The sequence below is a fragment of the Geotrypetes seraphini genome, chromosome 1 (assembly GCF_902459505.1).
Source record: "Geotrypetes seraphini chromosome 1, aGeoSer1.1, whole genome shotgun sequence".
NCBI classification, from domain to species: domain Eukaryota; kingdom Metazoa; phylum Chordata; class Amphibia; order Gymnophiona; family Dermophiidae; genus Geotrypetes; species Geotrypetes seraphini.
The window spans coordinates 68,493,984-68,512,398 of NC_047084.1; the positions used below are offsets into that span (position 1 = coordinate 68,493,984).

The 18,415-nt window shown below is 41.7% G+C and overlaps 1 protein-coding gene across 1 annotated transcript in view; it reads right to left on the minus strand.

Moving 5' to 3' along the window:
• Nucleotides 1–18,415, minus strand: part of NIPBL (NIPBL cohesin loading factor) — a 1,354,860-nt gene that overhangs the window by 1,020,615 nt on the left and 315,830 nt on the right. Inside the window, 1 exon segment of the mRNA XM_033932779.1 lies at nt 7,931–8,551. Coding sequence (XP_033788670.1) covers nt 7,931–8,551 — 621 coding nt within the window.

An 18,415-nucleotide genomic window follows, 5' to 3' on the forward strand; every position in this document is an offset into this window, starting at 1 on the left:
TTATTAGCTTGGGAATTAGATAGGAATCATTGATAAAGGTAAAGGGTTGAAAAGTTACCTGGGTGATAATATAATCATTTGCTAATCAGGGATTATTATTATAAGGAATAGTGTGTGTGTGTAACAAGAAGTTTTACTTAGTTGTCTAACCATTAGATTGTGATAATCATGTACTGAGTTTCATTTGTGTAATTAGATATTTTGAACAATATTTAGATCTGCAGCTGGCTTGTGAATTATATTTTTCTATTTTCATAATAAAGATATTTCTCATTAGCCTGGGTTTTGTGTCGTATAATTAGACCATGATATTTGAACTTGAATAAGGTTATGGTTTTCTCTAGACCACTTAACAGAAACGTAACGTGTTTATAATACTGCTAAGTGAACCATAAATCCTTCTACAAACCATAGCTATGTGATGCTGGGTTCTATGATAGGAGTCACTAAAACTGAGTGACCAGAGAATTGGATATAGGAAGGGCACTAGATGCGGTGTATTTAGATTTTAGCAAAGCCTTAGACAGCATTCCACACAGGCACCTAATAAACTGAGTGCCCTTGGTATAAGCCCAAAGTGACAGAATGGGTCAGGAAATGGTTGAGTGGAAGGCAAAAGAGGATATACGTCAAGTGAGATCACTCTTAGGAAAAGGATGTAAGTGTGTCTCAAGGTTTGGCTCTTGGGCCTGTTCTTAACATTTTTGTAAGACATATTGCTGAACGGCTGTCAGGTAAAGATTTTCCTCTTTGTGAATGATGCCAAAATCTGCAAGAGTCGACACCCTGCTGGTGTGAATAACATGAGGAAGGACCTAGCAAAGCTTGAAGAATGGTCTCAAATTTCGCACTATGATTTAATCCTAAGAAATAGAAGGTCATGCATTTGAGCTGCAAACCCCCCCCCCACCCCACCCCCCAGGGAATAGTACAGTGCCGCAATCCAGTTGGATTTTCAGGATTTCCCCAATGAATATACATTGAAAGCAGTGCATAGATCTCATGCATATTCATTGGGGAAATCCTGAAAACCCAACTGGATTGCGGCTCTCAAGGAGGGACTTTAAGACCCCTGGTTTAGGGGGTGAAGAGCTTTTGTGCACAAAAGAGGAGCGAGACTTAGGAGTGATAGTATGTGATGATCTTAAGGAGGCCAAATAGATTGAAAAGGCAACAGCAAAACCTAGAAGGATGCTTCGGTGCATAAGGAGAGGTATGGAAAAAGGAAGCACGGATACCCTGAATAAGACTCCGGTGAGACCTCATTTAGAAAATTGTATACAATAAAAAGGATGGAGTCAAGTCCAGAGGAAGGCTACTAAAATGGTTGGTGGTCTTTGTCGTAAGGCATATGGGGGCAGACTTAAAGATCTCAATATGTAAATTTTTGTGGAACATTGGGAGAGGACAGATATGGCATAAATGCGCATGAGGAAAATCTCTTTCATTTGAAAGAAAGCTCCAGAATGAGAGAACATAGGATGAAGTTAAGAGGTGATAGGCTCAAGAGTAATCTAAGAAAATACTTTTTTACAGAAAGGGTGGAAGATGCATGGAATAGTCTCTCGGCAGAAGTTGTGGAGACAAAGACTATCTGAATTCAAGAAAGCATGGGACAGGCACCTAGGATCTCTTACTGAGAGGAGGAGATAGTGGATGCTGTGGATGGGCAGAATGGATAGGCCATTTGGCCCTTAACTGTCTCTTTTTAGTTCCATTGCATTCAGAATTCTGGTCCAATCTCTGGTACTCAGTATACTGGACTACTGTAATTCAGTTCATTTGGCAGGTCTTCAGTCAAATTTGCATAGATTGTACAAAATCCAGAATGTGGCTGTGCGCCTAGTTTTTGATTTGAAAAAAATCGGATCATATTATTCCATTGGTTGCCTTTTGAGGCCAGGGTTTGGTTTAAATTTGGGACGTTCTGTTATAAAGCCGTATATGGTCAGGCACCTGGTTATTTACTAGAACAATTTACATTTTTTAAGGTATGAGGATGTCTTTACAAGAAATTTTTGCATCGAACAATTGAATATCAGGCTGCTAATTGGGATTCGGAACTGCGTATTTTGTTTGCTTATTCAATTTCATATATGCATTTCCAAAAACTATTAAAGACATCTCTTTTTGTAAAATTCTTAGGAAAGTAAGGAAGATCAGTGTTCTCCCTAGCACCTTTTAGCCGAGTGCTGCGCCTGGCTAATTTATGTGAGCGCCCAGCTGTCATCTATCACGAATCCTGCTGCCGCCGCTGCTCAACATTGAAGAGCCGCCGAAAGTTCAGCCACCAAAAGTTCCTGCCTGACTTTAAAAAAAAAAAAACCCCAAAAATGGCAGCAAGAGACTTGAACCTGTGCTCTGGGGCTCTAATGGCTCCAACTGTCCATGCCGGCTTCCTTTCTCTTCCCTCCTCAACTGGAAGTTACGGACCGGGGGGGGGAGGAAGGGGTAGAGAAGGGAAGCCGGCATGGACAGTGGTACCATTAGAGACCCAGAGCATGCAGGAGATAGATCAGCGATGGAGGGAAGTACCGAGGGGGCTAGGGAAGAGAAGGGAAGCCGGTACGGACAGTGATACCATTAGAGCCCCGGAGCATGCGGGAGATAGATCAGTGACTGAGGGAAGTTAAAACTTGCCTTGCTGCTCTTCCTTGCTTCAGGCCTTCCTGGCTGCCGGGTCCTGCCTACTTTCTGTTTCTGCGAAGGCAGCACCCGGCAACGAGGAAGGCCCTAAGCAAGGAAGAGCAGCAAGTTGTAAGCTTCCCTCCATCGCTGACCTATGGAAGATAGGTCAGCGATGGAGGAAAGCTTACAACTTGCCTAGTGACTCTGCTGATGGGTGTGTGAGATGGGAGGGATGGGAAGAGAAATGCTGCTGCTGCACCGAATGGAGAGGGGAGGAGGAAGAGAAATGTTGCTGCTGCTGCACCCAATCTTTTTAGGGGGAAGGGGAAGAGAAAAGCTGCTACACCCAATTGGGGGTGGGCAAGAGAAAAGCTGCTGTTGCATCCAATTGGGGAGGGGGCAGGGAAGAGAAGTGCTGCTGCTGCACAATTGGGGAGGGGAAGAAAAGTGCTCCTGCACCCAATGGGGGAGGGGAAGAGAAGTGCTGCTACTGCAGCACCCAATTGGGGAGGGAGGAGGGGACGAGAAGTGCTGCTGCAGCAGCACCCAATTGGAGAGAGAGAGAGAGAGGGGAGAAGGAAGACCAGGGAAGGTACAGGAGAGGAAAGAGATGTCAAGACCATGGGAGGGAGGGAAAGGAAAGGAGCTACCAGACCATGGAGGAGGGGAGGGAGATGCCAGGGCATGGGGGGAGAGAAGGGAAGGAGAAAGAGATGCCAGACCATAGGGGAGGGGGGTGAAGCTGAAATGAATCATGTACAAAGGAGAGAAAGGGCACAGGATATACAGTTTATTGAAGGGACATAGAAAGAGGGAAGTTGCCATATGGAACAGAGAGAGGGCGGACACTGGTTGGAAAGGGCAGAGAGGATGGACAGTAGATGGAAGGGGTAGAGAGAGAGGGCAGAGGCTGGGTAGAAGGGGCAAAGAGAGGACAGATGTTGCATGGAAGGGAGCGAAGACAAATGCTGAATAGAAAGAAGAGAGCAAAGAGAAGATGATTAAAGCAGAAACGACAAAAGGTAGAAAAAATTTTTGTTGCTTTACATAGAATCAAGTAGTATTGTAACTGTATTGATTAAAGTTTATAAATAGGAAATGGAAATAAGGAACTTTTTTGGGGACTAAACCCCTTTCCTCAGGTCAGGACAGGATACCATAACAGCGGGGGTGCCCAAATGGTCAATCGCGATCAAATAGTAGATCGCCAAGGTAATGTGAGTTGATCGCGTTGCCTTTGTGATCTTTTTCTTCCTGCCTCCCCGAACCAGGCCAGGCGCATACAAGCGCCGGACTCACATGACTTCATCTCCAACGTCAATTCTTACATCAGAGAGGAAGTTCTGGGCCAACCAGTCGCTGCCTGGCTGGCCTGGAACTTCCTCTCCGATGTTAGAATTGACGTTAGAGGTGAAGTCTTGTGAGTCCGGCGCTTGTGTGTGCCTGGCCTGGCTCGGAAAAGCAACAGGGAGAAATTGGTGTGGTGGCTTAGGGGGTAGGGAAAGAATCGGGGAAGTGGAGAAATTGGCGCGATGGCTTGGGGGGGCAGGGGGAGAGAGAAAGAAAGGCAGAGGGAGAGAGAGAGAAAGAAAGACAGGCAGGCAGGGGGGAGAGAAAAAAAGACACAGAAAGAAAAGGGGAGGGGCAGAAAGAAAGAAATATTGGTTTTACAGTCAGAAGGAAGTGCAACCAGAGACTCATGAAATCACCAGATAAAAAGGTAAGAAAAATGATTTATTTTCAATTTAGTAATCAAAATGTGTCTGTTTTGAGAATTTATATCTGCTGTCTATATTTTGTACTATGGCCCCCTTTTATTAAACCGCAATAGCGGTTTTTAGCGCAGGAGCCTATGAGCATCGAGAGCAGTGCAGGGCATTCAGCGCATCTCCGCTAAAAAATGCTATCACGGTTTAATAAAAATGGAGGGGTATATTTGTCTATTTTTATATAGTTGTTCCTGAGGTGACATTGCATAAAGTCATCTCCCTTGACCTCTTTGAAAACCCACGGAATATAAATGATAATTAACATTTTCTCTGCGTATAGTGTGTTTTGTGTTTTTTAAAATTTTATTGTTGGTAGACCATTTTGACTTGGTCTTTTTAAAAGTAGCTCGCAAGCCCAAAAGGTGTGGGCACCCCTGCTGTAGAGCCATTTCTGGTATGATTGGATGAGCTATATTTATCTTTTTTTTTTTTTTAGTTGTTTAAATTCATGCAGAAATAAATGGCTAGATTGAACCTAATGACTTCATTAACGCATTTCCCTTTTTTAAACCTCTATACCACTTGAAAGAGGGCAAATATCTAATTATTCCCTTCTAGAATTGGATACTTCTTAAATTTAGTAAAAATATTCTGGCACAACAGTCAAACCTTAAAAAGGAAGTTATATTGAGCATTGGAAAATAATAATAATTAACTAATAAAAATAGTGCACATTTTAGGGCTCTTTTTACTAAGCTGCGATAGCGGTTTTAGCCTGCGTTTAGTGTGCGCAGAATTGCCACGGATGCTAGATGCTAACGCCAGCATTGAGCTGGCGTTAGTTTTCCTACATAGCGCGGGGGTTGTGCGCACTAAAAATGCTAGTGCACCTTAGTAAAAGAGGGGGTTAATTTTCCGCACCACCAAATTTCCCCATCCCGCCCGGCTACTTTTTCATGCCACCCGGCTGGAAAAAATTTCAGGGGAGAACACTGAAGATGATATTTCTCTTGTATTTTATTGTGATGTACAGTCTCTTGACGATGTAAACCACATCGATCTGGAAGGTATTGCGGTCTAGAAATGTATTTTAATCTAATGTAATGATGTTTCTCTGTTTTGCACTGTGCATTGCTTGTACATATTTGAACACTGCCCTCTTGTGTTGCTATCTAAAACTTCATTAAACATTATACATTAAATGGATTTAATCACATTTAAACAAAAAAGTTCAAGCTAGTTTTGAAATTACATGAATCAATTTATTCCACCTATGCCCATGCTCTTTCCTGAGGTGGAAGGAAAGCGATATGCAGAACATTCAGGACCTAAATTGGTTTCAAGCATATAGCATTAGTGAAGTAATTATTCATTTCATGTCAGAACTAAAAGTTTCCTTTTATCTTACTAAAGATCAAGAAATCAAACAAGCATTTTGCATAAGGAACGTCAATGACAAATATCAGATAAAAATAACTAAAATAATAAGATTGTTATAACCCAACCAACAAAATTACTGGCTAAGTTGAAGAGTTTAGGTATATACTGCTATATATTATATGTAAAAATACATATACAAGGATTGATTCAAACATCATGGAAATTACATTTGTCTGTCGAAAATGCACTAGCACTGGAAATCTAATATATACGTTTGAAAGTGTGTTGACATGTACTTCTTAATGGTGGGTCATTCTATGTTAAGTGGTCTAATTTTAGAAAGTGCCTCACTTCACCATCACGGATTTTGATGAAACTTTGTATGCTGAATCTTACATGACTCAAACTAACTTTGGTAAAGTTTAAGATTTGCCAGTGGAAAACTTGCGGAAATATAGCTTTTTTATTTGATACAACACTGTGACCATATACAGTTGCCCTGCAAAATTTTAGCAACTTTATAGTCAAAATATTTATTTGGTTATATAAGCAAAATATATGAAACTTGGCGATCTTATGCAACTTTTTACGATCTATTCAATGGAACTAATGCTTCACACTAAAAATATTTCAACATTTAGCCTTCTGTGGCTCCTGTAATAATGAAGCTAGCCCCACAAAATTTTATTTTGTGACATGACTGTTCTCAAATTTCAACTTACCATATATACTCGAATATAAGTCGATCCAAATACAAGTCGTGACCTCCATTTTCCCCTCCAAAAAGTAGGAAAAATGGTTGATGTGAATATAAGTCAACCAGCTTAATATTCAACTGCCCTGCCTTGTCAGGCTCTGCATCCAGCCCCCTTCCCTCCCTCCCCTGTCAGACACTGCATCTCTCTCCCCTGTCAGGCTCTGCATCCAGCCCCCCTCCATGCCCTGTCCATCATACTTCCTCTGCTGATCCTTGGTGGTCCAGAGGTGCAGCGGGCAGGAGTGAACTTTCCACCCTCCTGCCCCGCTGCTAACCCAGTCGGTCGGTGGGTGGCTGCCGTGATGCGAACTCCACTTTCTTCAACCACTGAGCAGCACCAAGCAGGAGCACGCTTTGGCGCTGCTACTCTGTGCTGAGCGGCTTCCGGACTGATTCTCGCAAATTCTCGTGGCAGCCACCCACCGACTGGGTTAGCAGCAGGGCAGGAGTGCAGAAAGCTTGTTCCTGCCCGCTGCACCTCTGGAACACCAAGGATCGGCAGAGGAGTTACGATGGACACAGCAGGGAGGGGGGCAGGGTGCGGGGCAGGGTGCAGAGCCTGGCGGCGGCCTGCAATAACTCTGGGCGGGGGGACGCTGGCCCGAATATAAACCGGGACCTCCATTTTTGGGCCCATCTCATTACTTTACAATTTCACTTTAATTATTCGCTTCCTTGTCCTTTTAGTAACTTTTTGTGAACTGGATCAAGCCCCACAGTAGGGATGGCTCGGTATACAAAATTAAGGTTTGGATTGGATTACATCTAAATTTTTCCAAATTGGAAATTTTCCAAAATTGGGTATTTTTAACCAGCTTTTACAAAAGAGTCATCTAGAAACATTTTCAAACCAACTCTTTTAGAAGTAGCATGTTTCAAACCCCCTGAAAAGTTGGTTTTGTTTTTCAACACGAGCAAATAGTGCCTGAAAATAAGGGTCAAAGGTCATAGAGCTTTGACACCTTTTATTGAAACATGAAAATCATCATAACCTGAAAATGAGGGATATTTCAGAGGACAAACGTACTTGGGAATAACTAGTTCTCTGTTAAACAAGTTTGCTATCTTTTACAAACTTTACACCTTGGCATTGATCAGGGAGTATTTTAGCTTAGTCAACATTTGAGAAGTTTAGACTCCTAAACTTTCTATTTTAACGTGACAAACACTAAATTCTTGCTCACAAGCAGCTTGTACAGTAAATAATTACTACTGATTTATTTATTAATTTGAATTTATATGCCTTTAGCCCTGTTCCACTGCAGAGCTACATGGAAGACACAAGTGCAAAAGGCTAATTTTAAGTTAAACATGCACTTATGGCAAAAATCAAAAGAAAAAAGAATTACCGGTATACATATTTTGAATAGAAGGACAACAATCTATGAACTTTAAACACAGATAGGACAGGTGAAATATGCAAATATTATTGGATATATCCCCTTCTACATTTTACCTTTATCCTGAACTTCTTTTGAAAACCGCTCCCTTTCAATTGCAGATTCCCGTTCTATCCTTTCAATCTCAGCTAGCGCATCCAGTTCTACTTCATCATATGGTGTTATAGTTCCTTGTTGCTGAGACTGTGTCACAGCAGGTTGTGATGGTTTTGCAGGAACTGAAGTGTTATGTTGTAAAACAGGCACTTGTTGTGCCTGAAGAAATTCTGTCTGATCATGATGTGGCAAACAAGCAGCAGCATTTAATGTCCGATTAATATCCTGGGGAGTAATAGGTGTTTTAGAAGTCTGTCCTGGGTACTGTACATTAAATGAAATATCACCTTCTGTAACATTATTGTTTTCCATACCAGGAAGTAGATCTTCCTGCTGGTCCATATCTGAAGATCTTACACGTGAAAGTCTTAATGTAAGCTTGGTGGAGTCCTTGGAAGGAGAACTAATGATATCATACATAGCAGATTTTTCATTCTGATCTTTTTCATCTTTGCTCAATTTCAGTTTCTTTTGTTTCTTTTGTTTTCTGTCAGGAGAATCTAACAATATGTCTGGGGGAGCATCTCTAGGTGATGAATATGGTGGAGGCTGAGACTGTAGGATTAAAGGTGGTCTTGATCCTAGAAAAAAATTAGAAAATGAAAATTACTGCATTGATTTTTCTTTAACAACTCTTTGAAAGTGTAGAGACCATGAAAATATTACTACTATACTGGGTGAGACCAAAAGCCATCAGTTCAGTATCATGTTTCCAACAGTAGCCAATTCAGGTCACATATACCTGACAGGATCCTAAAGAGTAGCAAGACTCTATGTTTCTTACCTCAAGAGATAAGTGGTGGCTTTCCCAAATCATCCTTAAAGAGAATGTTCATGCCAACTAAAAAATGCAATGCTAAAAGACAAATAGAACAACCTCCACAAGTACAACCACCTTGCCCTTTAGCATTCTACCCACATCAGGGCTTTAATTCAGCAAATAGCATGCTCTCAAGAAAGAATGCAAGTTCAAGGGACGAGTGTAAATCTAGTTTCATTTTTCAGCTAACAGAAAACGAAAACTAGAGTCCTTTCCAGCTATACTGATAATTTTAGTTACTGCTGTGGAGCATCACCTCCTCTATCCTCCAAGGAATAGTTATGTTACGCCTGGTAATTTTGTTGCCTTTAGGTACAGCAGGTGAATCCAAAGACAAGTAGGTTCTGTCCATCTATCAGCAGGTGGCGATAGAGTACTGAACTGAACTTTGTCCTAACCATGTTTCCCCAAAAATAAGACAGTATCTTATATTCATTTGGGGCCCAAAAAAGGCACTAGGTCTTATTTTCGGGTAGGGCTTATTTTTTTTTCATGTGCATGATCATCTCTCCCTTCCTCTCCTTCACCCCAAATCTTCCTCTTTACTTTCTCTCCCCCACATGTGTGACTTCTTTCCTCCCCTGTCACCCATCCCTTAGAGCCTTCCCTCTGCAGCATCTTTCTATCCTATCCCTCCCTCCCTCTGCAGCAGAACCCTTGCCCAGCTTCCATCCTTCCCTCCCTCCCATTCCTCGTGCAGCAGAACAACGCCACCATCCCCACTGCACAGCCGAACCCCTACTGACCCTTCATCCTTCCTTCCCTCCCAACCGTGACCATAAATACCTTCCAGCGTCGGGCCAGCAGCACTTTAAACAGACTGCTTTGCAGCCTTCTCGCCAGGGCCTTCTGTGTGCCGCGTTACTGATGACATCATCAGTGATGTGGCAGAGGGAATTTCCCAGCGAGAAGGCCACAAAGCAGCCTGTTTAGAGTGCTGCTAACCCGATGCTGCTCTGCCGGAAGGTATTTATGGTCGCGGTCAGCGGGGTTTGGTTCAGAGGGTCAGTGGGGGTTCGGTGGCTTGGCTGCCTACGACTAAGGTTTATTTTCAGGGGTAGGGCTTATATAAAGACCTACCCCAAAAATCATGCTAGGGCTTATTTTCAGGCTAGGTCTTATTTTGGGGGGAAACACAGTATTACATAGAAAGCCTCCTGGTCAATCAGTATTGCTTGTCACAAAGCATCAGGTAGGTAGAATAGCCCAGGAAAAAACCTCCTTTCTCACGCACAAGAAGCATTAAAAAGTAAGAACTCATGAAACAAGGAATATCAAAGTCCAACAATTTAAACAAAGAACATTGACAGAAAAGAAAAACCTTGCAACTTCAGCTTAGTACTACCTAAAGACCCTGGATTCATCTGCTGCGCTTAAAGAAAAGAGAATTATCAGGCCAGACAATTTTTCTTTCCTTAGCGCCAGCAGCACATAATTCAAGAGACAAGTGGGATATAGCAAAGAAGTACTTAAGTAGCCACTACCCCCATAAACATCAAAAGCTGCATCCAACAACTGCCATGTCCAGCCAATAAAGCTTGGCAAAAGTATGCATTGACAACCAAGTTGCTGCCCTACAAATTTCTTGCAACGAGAAACAACAAGACTCCGCTAAGGACGTCACTGCTGCTCTTGTGGAATGAGCCTTCCAAGCAATAGAGCCCCAGCTTACCAGAAAAGAGATAAGCTGATATAATAGCCTTCCAAATCCACCATGCTGAAAAGGGCCCTGAGAAAGGAGATCCTGCCTCACCAGAAACCTCAAGGTCAACATCCTGACCAGATCTGCATACCAAGGGCAATGAGGCCAATCCGGAACCACCAAAACCACGAGGCCCGAATGCTGGAAAACCCAAAGCAGCACTCCGCCTATCATCGGCCACGGGAAAAAGGTATACGGCCTGAAGAAAGGTGCTGATGCCCTCGGAACTGATGTCCCTTTATCTGCTGAAGAACCTGGATTCTTTGGCATCTCGAATCGTGGCTATGAGATCCATGAGTGGCACTCCCCATTTCAGGGTAATCAATTGAAAGACTGATGGCGACAACTCCCATTCCTCCAGGTCCAGAAAGTTTCTGCTGAGAAAATCTGCCTGAACATTCAGCTTCCCTGTGATGTGAGCCACCAAGAGTAGGAAGAGATGAGTCTCTGCCCAGCTCAACAAGCAAGCCTCTCTGTTAGACACTTCTCATGCCCGCTGTTTATTTCGATTTCTGCTTGTTCCAGCCTCTACAGTGTTCTTTTGCAATTACACTACATTTTTCCCCCTCTTCCTTTTTTCTGGATTTCTCTCATTCATCTTCTTTTGGTACCCGTCAGCCCCCTTTTTTTTATATCACCACCTATGGCCTTAAGCCTCTGTACATGCTGAATTTTTATCATCTTTTTAACTTCCTACTTTTTTTTCATTCATATACATTTCTTTATCTAATATTCTACTTTTGTTTCAACTACATGTACTTTAACAGTATCTTTAACGGGTTTTCCATGGCATGACATCATTATGTAGGGACATCTTTCCTTCATACATAATAGAGGCGCCATGTCAGCACCAGTTTTTCATTTCGATTTTACCGAGCCAATGCTTAAGGATTTATTGTCCACATGAGTACACTTTTTTAACATATAACCTCAAAACACCACAGTTCCATATTTTTAATGGATACATTTTATTTGTAGTGGTCCTTTAACTTGTTTGTACCCCTTCATTGTTCCTGTTTTATATTCCACCAAGAGACTATGACTCAGGTATGCCATACTTAAATTCTTCCACCATTATATATATATATATAAAATGGTGGAAGAATTTAAATATATATATATATATATAAAAGTATAAGTATATATATATAAGTATAAGTATATATATATATGTATAAGTATATATATAAGTATAAATATATATATATATATATATATATATATATATATAGAGAGAGAGAGAGAGAGAGAGAGAGAGAGAGAGAGAGAGAGAGAGAGAGAGAGAGAGAGAGAGAGAGAGAGAGAGAGAGAGAGAGAGAGAGAGAGAGAGAGAGAGAGAGAGAGAGAGAGAGAGAGAGAGAGAGAGAGAGAGAGAGAGAGAGAGAGAGAGAGAGAGAGAGAGAGAGAGAGAGAGAGAGAGAGAGAGAGAGAGAGATTACTAATGATTACTAATGATTACTCCTAGGTCCCATTCTGCAACAATTCTAGTTAAGGTCTCACCATTCAGAGTGTAGGTCCTGCATGGGTTTCTGCTACCAAGGTGTATAACTTTACACTTCTTGGCATTAAAATTCAGCTGCCAAATAGTAGACCAGTGCTCCAGTAAAAGTATGTCTTGTGTCAGTGAGAGAGAGAGAGAGAGAGAGAGAGAGAATGTGTGAGAGAGAGAATGTGTGAGAGAGAGAAAGTGTGAGAGAGAGAAAGAGAAAGTGTGAGTGTATTTTTACTTTGGTTTGTTCATTTCCCTGCACATCTGCCCATTGAGAAAACATAGCACGGTTTGCCTTAGTCTTATATTCAGCAGAGCCTTTTTGACATAGGCCACGAAGTTGCCTCATCTTTCATGTTTGTTTATGTATTTACATGTTTCTATCGGTATCCAGATTCCATCCCCCACTATTTTATTTGTTCCTCTTTTTATCCTCCACCATTCTATGTAAATGCTCCATGGTGGCACAAGTATTCGTCATCATTTCTTTTGAAATGGAATGGCTTTCTTAACCATGTTCATACAGATAGGTTTGATATTTTCTATTATTTTATCTCATGTCTCTGCATATACTTGCATTTATAAATCTTTCTGTTTATTCTTTGATACGCACTTGTTTTATCTGCACCTGGTGTCAATGTTGATGTATATCATACACAAATTTTGCTATGCTTCCACTACTGCCTGTAGCTAGGAATATTAAAAAAAGGGGATAAATCCTTCTTCAGGTATGTTAGTGATAGAAAGAGGAATACAGAAGGGATAGTGCGCCTGAGGAAACCCAACGGCAACTTTGCAGAATCGGATTCCGATAACGCCGAACTACTGAACAAATACTTCTGCTCAGTCTTTACCTGTGAGGCACCGGGATCCGGTCCATAGCTGCTAACAAGGGAGAGCTCAGAAGACCCGTTTAGGAATTTTGAATTTTCCACCAGCAGCAACTACCAAGAATTGTCAAGGCTCAAAGTGAATAAAGCCATGGTACCGGATAAATTGCACCCCAGAGTGCTTAGGGAATTGAGAGATGTCCTGGCAGAGCCATTAGCTGCACTCTTCAATCTTTCTCTGAGCACGGGAAAAGTTCCATTAGATTGGAAAACAGCTAACGTCATTCCGCTCCACAAAAAGGGATGCAGGCTAGAGACTGCAAATTACAGACCAGTAAGTTTCACATCAATAGCATGTAAACGTATGGAAACACTGATTAAACACAAATTAGATACGATTCTGGATGATGAGAGACTGAGGGATCCCCACCAGCATGGATTTACAAGGGGGAGATCCACCCAATCCAACCTGATCAGCTTCTTTGACTGGGTAACAAAACAACTAGACAAGGGAGAATCCCTAGATGTAGTGTATCTAGACTTCATTAAGGCTTTTGATAGCGTCCCATACCATAGACTTTTGAACAAGATGAGTTCGTTGGGGCTAGGAGAAATATTAACTGCATGGGTTAAAGACTGGCTCAATGGCAGACATCAAAGGGTGGTGGTAAACGGTACTCCCTCTGAAAAGTTGGAAGTGCACAGTGAAATACCGCAGGGCTGGGTCCTGGGTCCAATCCTATTTAATATCTTCATACGAGATCTGTCTCAGGGACTTCGGGATAAAATTGCACTATTTGCCGATGATGCTAAATTATGCAACATAGTGGGCGAAGGTACCATGCCCGACACTGACACAAGACATACTTTTACTGGAGCACTGGTCTACTATTTGGCAGCTGAATTTTAATGCCAAGAAGTGTAAAGTTATACACCTTGGTAGCAGAAACCCATGCAGGACCTACACTCTGAATGGTGAGACCTTAACTAGAATTGTTGCAGAATGGGACCTAGGAGTAATCATTAGTGAAGATATGAAGACAGCCAATCAAGTGGAGAAAGCCTCATCCAAGGCTAGACAAATGCTGGGTTGCATCCGGAGAAGTTTTGTCAGCCGTAAGCCCGAAGTGGTAATGCCGCTGTACAGATCGATGGTGAGACCACATCTGGAATACTGTGTGCAATTTTGGAGGCCACATTATCAGAAGGATGTGCTGAGAATAGAATCGGTTCAACAGTTGGCCACCAAACATGGTCTCAGGACTCAAGGATGTCCCATATGAAGAACGTCTAGGTAAGTTGCAACTATACTCTCTCGAGGAACGCAGAGAGAGGGGTGACATGATAGAGACGTTCAAATACGTTACTGGCCGTATTGAGGTGGAAGAAGACATCTTTTTCTTTACAGGACCTACGGCGACAAGAGAGCATCCGCTAAAAATCAGGGGCGGGAGATTTCATGGTGACACTAGGAAGTACTTCTTCACCGAAAGGGTAGTTGACCGTTGGAATGATCTTCCACTTCAGGTAGTTGAGGCCAATAACGTGACTGACTTTAAGAACAAATGGGATCAACATGTGGGTTCACTTCAAAGAAGAACTTAGGGGGGAGGGTTATTTGAATGGGCAGACTTGTTGGACTGAAGGCCCTTTTCTGCCATCATATTCTATGTTTCTATGTATTCTTTGCATCCTCATGATGTTATTATGTTTTTATGTTTTATGTTATTTATCTTTATTGTTCATTCATATACTATTTTCATTTTATTGTTTTTAGTGTCCCCTGATAAAGGCATCATTGATGCCGAAACTTGGATCCTTGTTGGGATATTTTCATAATAAAATGTTTTTTAACTGGGTGATTAGGAAATCTTTGCCTTTCTTTCTCTTTATCTTGGTTCCCTGTTGATGTACCCTGCTATCGAGATGTTGTGTGATAATATAAGAATCGCCTTGCCCTTCAACAAGGGCTAGAAGCCTGTCAGAACCTGCAAACAGCCTGCAGTTCCAGGAGATTGATGGGCCACAGGGATTCCTCAACTGCCCAAGTGCCCTGTGCTCCAAGCAATGTGTCCCCTAGCCTTTCAGGTTCACATTTGTCATTATAAGGACCCAGTCAGGAGAAGCCAGGGGCATGTCATGGAGGAGATTAGAGTTCTGAAAGTATTAGGCCATACTGCTGGTACTGTCAACCCTTCTTTTTTAGACCACATTTGGAATCAAACACACTCCTCAACACCTGGTCAAGGGTACCAGGCATCTCCACAGAATGTGAGAGGATCAGCCCATTACAGGATGGGAGAGAGGCAGACCATACCAATAATCATATACAACTCACCAGAGGAGAGACCCTTCGTTCAACAACAATCAGAGGACACAGTACAAGACATCCCCATATTTAACCTCTCAGATACCACTCTCTCATCATCAGAAATAGAAATACTCAAAAAAGGTCTTAGCTTTGTACCATCCTGCAAGTACAATGCACTTCAAACCAAGACAGACCTTTTCAAATTCACTCGTAAATCACAGATTATTCAAGCATTTTCCAACAATACGCAACCTTATACTGACTATTCGGTAGTAAAGAAACCATCAAAATGGATTCCATCTGGAGCCAAAGATCCTCTCATTGAGGCTTTTTTGACCTTAAGAAGCTTGAGAAAAAGAAGAAACAACATTAATAATCTCACTAGAACAGAGATTAACCCCCCCCACACACACAGTTTACTTAGTGTTCGCGCTGCCGTTGGGGAGGAGGGTTCATTATAGAGGAAACTTAAGGGGAAAAGTTAAGTTTTCTGTATAATGTGAGGAGTTACACCCCCCAACAGCAGCACGAACACTATTAAGTAAAGGGGAGGGGCTCCCCACACACACCCTCGGAGCTCTTTAAAATAAACTTTTAGGGCGGCGCGCTGGAGTCTTGCGCTCAATTGTCTGCTCTGTAATGTCGGCGCATCTTTGTCCGATGCGCTTTTGTCCCGTCACCATCTTCACTACACAAGTAATCATACGTCTTCACTTAGAAACAATCTTCCTTACATGCAATTCCTCAGGCTAAGGAGGATTTGCACTGGCATTCATGATTTTAAAACCAATGCAGTAGAAATGGCAGAAAGATTCTCACGCAGAGGATACCCATCAGCACGTATCAAGGAAGGATACAACAGAGCAAGGGCGAAAGATAGAGAATTACTCTTACCCAATACAACACCCACTCCTAATATCATATGTACATATCTATCAAGGGATATCAATAAAATTATTAGATGCAATTGGAGAATTCTAGAAGGTAATGCATGTTTTCAGAACTAAAATTTAATAATCGCATACTCTAGAGATAGAAACTTGAAACACTATCTTGTTCCTTCAAGATTACCTGATCTCACCTCATCTTTAGCCGAAGTACACACAGGAAATATGGTAAATGTACAATCTACAACCGTTGTACTGAAACAATGGAATTCGTGCATCCAATTACTGATAAGAGATACCGATTGAATCATTCCTCAGATTGCAATACATGCAGTGTTATTTATATTATTCTTTGCCCATGCGCATTAATTTATGTTGGAAAAACTAGAAGAATGGTCAAGACAAGAATAATTGAACATCACAGCAACATCAGACATCAGATTTTATCATCACCCTTGGGAACACACTGGGATGAATTTAAGCATGAGATATAAGATTTTAGATTCCTTGTGCTCAAGGCGATTAACAAGAACCCACGAGGAAGAGATATTGATATCGTCATCCTTAAAATTGAACAACTGATTATACCTGATTTTAACACCAACCACCCATGCGGTCTGAATAGAGATCGACTACAGTTTATTTTTATGAAATTCATTCCATACCTGAACAGTCTATTGGTTTACTTGCCTTGTTTTACATGTATTTCTCTAACATTTTTTTTAGTTTTAACATTCTGTCTATTTCACTATGTAATGTTGGTTTATATCTCTGGGAAATTTTTTGGGAGGGGTTGTATGCATCCATCTGTATCTATTATTATTTGCATATTTTTCTATCTGCATCATATATCTTTCATGTTGGTCCTTTGATTTGCATCCTAGTTTTAGGATTATGCCCAGCATTGTCATACTCTGATGTATGTATATCTGTTAGGTATACTTCTGGTTTTATCTTTCCTCAGTAAGGATAAGCTTGATCTATGTTCAACAATGTTGATTAGGTTTTTCAATCACTTTCATTTTTCAAGTAATCAATGCCCCTTAATCATCATTACTCATTTCACTATATGGCCATATTTCACTTTCTTTTAAAGATGCCCCGATGTTTCTACTTCATCATTTTTCTCTCCGATGCTCCCACTTCTTATTCGATTGTAATGCACATGTGTGGCCTCTTGGAGCGCTTTTACCACGAAGACGCCAACACGGTAAGAATGCGAGGCCCCTAGCCTTGGCTCCCACAGCATTTTTCACTTTGATGTTTTTTGAAATGGTGGCCTCAATTGCATTATTCCTCTTTCTTCTTTCTATTAACTATATGTGAATTGTCCAATATTTAGAGGTATGACCTGTTTCATTTTACATCAGCAAGCTCTTTTCATGTTTTTCTCATGAGTTGCACCACCATATCTCTACACCTGTTATGGTTTCATAATGAAGCGGTTGTGACATAAGAACATAACATAAGAATTTGCCTCCGCCGGGTCAGACCAGAGGTCCATCCCGCCCAGTGGTCCGCTCCCGCGGCGGCCCTCCAGGTCTATCACCTGTGCTGTGGTCCCTGACTATTCCTAGACTTACAATCAGCACTCTGTTATAAATGTAGCTATACTTCACATTTTCTTCACTATATATGTCATATACTTGGTCTATTTTAAATCCATTTATAATGCTGCTTCTGAGAGAATCTGGATTTCTGTTGAAAAGCAGATTTTCCTGGCCTATAATGCTTGATATTCATAAAGCCACGGCATGTCTGGGGGAACTTAACTGAAATTTTGGTCCTATCCTCCGGTAAGAATGGGACTTAAAATAACCAAAATCCTTAACTAATTTCTCTAAGTCTTTGCCAAAGAGGAGCTTACCCTTGAAAAAAGTTTAACCAACGCTGCTTAGAAGCTGCATCTGCCACTCAATGGCGAAGCCAGAGAAAAGGTCTAACTGTCACCACTAAGACCATCTGTTTTACTGAGGATCGGAACTGATCAAAGAGAAAATCAGCCAAATACATCAACCCTGTCTCAACATTAGGGAACTCAGCAGGAAGCTGAGCGCCAGAGTCCATCAAATTATCTGTGACTTGCTTGATCCAGCTGAGCCAAGCCCTCACCGCATATGAATTACAGGCAGCTGCCTGCAATTACAGACTTGACACCTCAAAAGACATTTTCAAAGCTGATTCCAGCCCTATCCTAAACATCCCTGAGAGCTATACCCCCCTTCTATTGGAAGTGTGGTTTTTTTAGTAACCGCCAACATCAACGAATCTACCCTGGTCAATGTAGTTTATCCTGCGCCTCCTGCAAAATAGGATAAAGCTAGGCCATAGTGTTGGCTATTCACAACCAAGCATCTGGAGTGGCCCACTATGCAGAAATGAGTTCTTGCATGGCTTCGTGAACAG